At 34.6% G+C, this 5,337-nt stretch overlaps 1 protein-coding gene across 1 annotated transcript; it reads left to right on the forward strand.

Moving 5' to 3' along the window:
- The first annotated feature begins 570 nt into the window (after positions 1-570).
- LOC137236281 (uncharacterized) lies at positions 571-4,853 on the forward strand. The gene is made up of 2 exons (XM_067758831.1): positions 571-1,984; positions 3,935-4,853. The coding sequence occupies exons 1-2, from the start codon at positions 571-573 to the stop codon at positions 4,750-4,752; spliced, it is 2,232 nt and encodes a 743-aa protein (XP_067614932.1). The 3' UTR covers positions 4,753-4,853.
- Positions 4,854-5,337: the final 484 nt, after the last annotated feature.

The raw sequence follows: 5,337 nt of genomic DNA on the forward strand, positions 1-5,337 counted from the left end.
TGTCCATATCTATTGAAACAAGCAAGATAGAATCGATTTTATTTTTGCAGATGGTAGGTTTTTATGTGTGTATTAATCCACAAGCTTACACAAGTGTAAACAAATCAACTGTAAACTGATCTACTGTAAATTGATCTAGAGCTCTTGGCAAAGAAAAATAAGCAAGCTTTGAAATATTTGATATAAATTTTCAGTTTCGAATTAATTGTAAAACTTGATGAACGAATTTTTAAATTAAAAACCAATTAGTTTTATAATTTTACTATTTTATTAGTTCAGAAGTGGGATGAATTCGCGTCGTGAAATAAACATAAACGAAAATAAATGTGTTTTTAATCGATTTGCTATTTAATTTTGTGAAATTTGCCTCTGTGCAATATGCATACCTAATTTGCATCCGAACCTCGTACCTCTGGGACATCAGCTATAAATATTGCGATTTGGTGAAACTCAAAAATGGTATCATTCTAACGTAAAGAGTGAGAACGGGCAATTTATATGATCATACGTTGGTTGTATAGTTGTTAACGAAAATTAATCAATGTTAAATATATGATAATAAAAGAGAAAATGTTGGTTAAAATTGCATCGTTAACGGTGCAACAGTTGAAAGATTTTCTTAGTGAAAAGAACTTGAAAACTACCGGTACGAAAGCCGAATTAATGTTGCGATTGTCGGAAGTGTTAAGATCGGATGAGATTGAAATGTGTAGTCAAAATATAGTAGACGAAGAACTCGAAACGACACAGAGTCAAAATGGTTCTCTTCAAGAACAAATTAATGAATTAAAAGAAATGTTATCGGGTGTGGTAAATGCTCTGACGCAAATGAGTGCGACATCTGTGTCTCAGCCAAGGTCGGTGATTAGCATTCCAGTGGTTGGAAATGTGAATGAGATGTCTAGTATGACAAGTGTTCATAATAGGTATTCAGTGAAAGAAATCGCAGAAACTATTCCTGATTTTGATCCTACTAATTATCTTGCGTTAACTGCCGAACAATTTATTGAGCGTGTAAATAGTGCTATGAATGCGTATGTTTGGGAAGAAAAGTGCGTACTGTTGGCTGTGTATAGTCGAATGAAGGGTGTAGCACGTTTATGGTTAGACGGTCAACAAAGTTTGTTTGCAACGTGGCGTGATTTTTCAAATGCATTAATTGAAGAATTCGGTACGAAGATGGACGAGGCTGATATAAACTATATTATGAGTAGTACGACACGAAAACAAGGTGAAAAAGTTATTGAATATTGTTTTCGTATGAGCGCAACGGGTAAACGGTACGGATTAAGTGAATCAGCAATTATAAAATATACTCGTGAAGGTTTAAAATATCGTGATTTACAATCTGCAATCGCTGTTTTGAAATTTAATACAATGAAAGAGATGCGTGAAACTCTTGACGAATATTTAAAAAATTTGCCTACAACGTCGCGGAATACATATGACAATACATCGAAAAAAACAGAAACAAAAACAGCTCCTAATGAAAAATTTGAAAAATCCAGTGAAAAGTTAACTTGTTATAATTGTTCCGAAAAGGGGCATTTGTCTAGTAATTGCTCCAAACCTCAAAATCGTCCACGATGCAAAGACTGTCAAAGAGTGCATCCGCGAAATGATCCTGTAAATTGTGGTAAAAACGTGAATGTGAGAGCATGCGAAACTAGTAAAATGTTTGAAAAAGAAATATACATTAATGGTGAACGATTAATTGCATTTATTGATAGTGGCAGTGATTGTCACATGGTACGTGAGTCGATAGCCAAAAAAATAAGTTGTAAAATTATGCCCTGTATAATGAGGATGAAAGGTATATGTGGTGGTACGAAAATTTCTAAAAATAAAATTAACGTTAGTATGCAAGTTGATACAGTAAATTTGCAACTTGACATGTATGTTGTTCAAGATGATTTTTTGTCAACTGATGTGCTTTTAGGGCACGAAATTTTCATAAATGACTTTATTGTAACTATTAATAACGGTAAGTTGAATTTTAATCACAATTCTAAAATTTATAAAATAAAATCGGAAAATAACACAACGTACGATAACAGAAAATTGCAACTAACGAAGCTTTTAGCAGAGTATCGAGATGTTTTTGCTGAAAATTTAAGTGAAATTGGTAAAACTAGTCTCATTGAAATGAAAATTGAGGTCGATTGTGGCGAGCCCATCTGTCAACGTCCATATAGAGTTCCCGAACCAAAAAAAATTTTGGTTTCGAATATGATAAAAGATTTGTTAGATAATGATATTATTTGTGAATCTCAGTCTGAATTTGCTAGCCCTGTAATAATGGTAAAGAAAAAAGATGGAACTGATCGTATGTGCGTGGATTACAGGCGATTAAATCAACATACAAAAAAAGAAGTATATCCAATGCCAAATATAGAGGAACGACTGCATGAAGCCATGCAGTATAAATATTTCTCCGTACTCGATTTAAATGGGTACTATCAAATTCCAATCGAATCCAATAGTCGGAAATATACAGCTTTTATTACGACAGAAGGTCTGTATGAATTCAAGCGAATGCCATTTGGGTTAAAGAATGCGCCAACCGTCTTTCAACGTTTAATGGCACGAATTCAAGAACAAACGCAAAAGGGTGATATGTTGCATTATATGGATGACATACTCATCGGAAGTAATTCAGTTGTTGAAATGTTTGAGAAACTTGAGCGAATTTTTCAAATACTTCGTAATTTGAATGTAACACTTAATCCAAAAAAATGTGAATTTTTAAAAGAATCGATACAGTTCCTTGGTCATGAGTTGACACCAAATGGAATCTGTCCAGGAAGTGTAAAGACAGCTGCTGTTCAAAATTTTCCTGAGCCACGAAATTTAACTGAAGTTCGACAGTTTTTAGGCTTATCAGGCTATTTTCGAAAATTTGTACCATGTTACGCTGTTATTTCCGAACCTTTACGAATGCTATTACGTAAAGATCAAATTTTCGAGTGGAAAGAAGCGCAAATAGATTCATTCAATAAATTGAAATCTGCTTTGGTTAATAAACCAGTAGTAGCTGCATATCGAACAAATGCAGAACATCAAATTCACACCGATGCAAGTTCAATAGGTTTGGCGGGAGTACTTTTACAGAGAGAAGTAGACGATTGGAAGGCTGTTGCTTATTATTCTCGATCTACAACAACAGAAGAACGCAAATACCATAGTTATGAGTTGGAAACGTTAGCTGTGGTTGAAAGTCTTGAAAGATTTCGTTACTATGTGTCTGGCAAAAACGTCAAAGTTGTTACTGATTGTAGTGCAATAAAAACTGCCATGCAAAAAAAGGAATTAATTCCTCGAATCGCTCGATGGTGGTTACGTATACAAGATTTTGAAATAGAAGTAGAACATCGATCAGGACAGCGTATGTTACATGTTGATGCAATCAGTCGAAACCCAGATGAACCGCCTAATGACATCGAAACTGCTTCACTAAAAATAGATAAGGTGGAGATTGAAGAAGACGACTGGGTTTTTAGTATGCAACTTCAAGATGACAACATTAAAGAAATTGTTAAAAAAGTTCACGAAAATGATAAGCAAATTAAAGTTGATTATTGTCTCGCAAATGGACGGTTGTATCGCATGGTAAATAATCAACGTCTTTGGGTTGTGCCAAAATCGTTAAAATGGCAGATAGTTCATAACTGTCATGTGAAATCTGGTCATCTGGGCGTTGAAAAAATTTACGAGAAGCTTCGAAGGAACTTTTGGTTTTCAAGAATGCGAAATTATATTAAAAAGTATATAGCAACCTGCATTGAATGCGCGTACAACAAAAAAATGGGTGGTATGAAAGAAGGTCAATATCATTTCAGTGATATGGAACCAATACCGTTTAAAACGATTCATTTAGATCATTTAGGTCCATTTCCGAAGTCATATAAGCGTAATGATTATGTTCTCGTTGTAGTTGATTCGTTTACCAAATTCACGATTCTCAGAGCAGTAAAGGGTACCGTAACGAAGCATGTTGTTGAGCTGTTGAAAGAAATCAGCAGTTATGTTGGAATACCAGAACGAATTGTAACTGATCGCGGACCAGCGTTCACATCCAAACAATTCCAACAGTATTGTCAGGAAAATGTTATTAAGCATATTTTAAATGCAGTGCAAACTCCTCGTGCGAATGCTCATGCAGAGCGTACAAATCGAACGGTTCTGTCAATGCTTTTACCATCTACGACTGCAGACGATAAATGGGATAATGAATTAAGCAAAATTCAATGGTCTATCAATACCATGCGAAACGGAACTACTAACAAAACGCCACACGAATTACTTTTCAATTTTACACCCCGAGATATTTTGAAAAATAAGCTTATTCTTGCTCTCAATGATGATAATCAAATAAATTGTGATATAGAACAAATTCGAAAAGAGGCTGCTATGCGAATCAATGAAAAACGTTTAAAAGCAAAACAACGATTTGACAGCCATCATCGAATACCACATGTATATAAAGAAGGTGATTTAGTTCTAGCAGAGAACGCACCGCCATGTACAGGTTTTTCACGAAAGCTTGAACCACGTTATAAAGGCCCCTTTGAAATTGGTAAAGTGCTCGATCGGGACCGATATGTAATCCAAGATTTGCCGGGAAGTAGACGTAAACAGCGACCATATAAATCTGTTTATGCTTCAGATAAATTAAAGCGTTACTGTGAACCAACAGAAATCGATGATATATGTTGTGCAGAAGATGAATCCGAAGGAGAAGATGTAAACTGATACGAGGTCGTATCAATTAATCAGGAAAGGCCGACTGTAAACAAATCAACTGTAAACTGATCTACTGTAAATTGATCTAGAGCTCTTGGCAAAGAAAAATAAGCAAGCTTTGAAATATTTGATATAAATTTTCAGTTTCGAATTAATTGTAAAACTTGATGAACGAATTTTTAAATTAAAAACCAATTAGTTTTATAATTTTACTATTTTATTACAAGGTTCTATCGTTAACGGTTCAATTTCTACGTCATACTGGGTGGGGTTAACCGACTAAAAGGGATAAGTGTCCATATCTATTGAACAAAGCAAGAAATAATCGATTTTATTTTTGCAGATGGTAGTTTTTTATGTGAATATTAATCCACAAGCTGATACAATGTTCTATCGTTAACGGTTCAATTTCTACGTCAAAGTGGATGGGGTTAACCGACTAAAAGGGATAAGTGTCCATATCTATTGAACCAAGCAAGATAGAATCGATTTTGTTTTTGCAGATGATAGGTTTTTATGTGTGTATTAATCCACAAGCTGATACAAGGTTCTATCGTTAACGGTTCAATTTCTACGTCAAAGTGGATGGGGTTA

Source organism: Eurosta solidaginis, unplaced genomic scaffold (genome assembly GCF_040869045.1).
Source record: "Eurosta solidaginis isolate ZX-2024a unplaced genomic scaffold, ASM4086904v1 ctg00001672.1, whole genome shotgun sequence".
Classification (NCBI taxonomy): domain Eukaryota; kingdom Metazoa; phylum Arthropoda; class Insecta; order Diptera; family Tephritidae; genus Eurosta; species Eurosta solidaginis.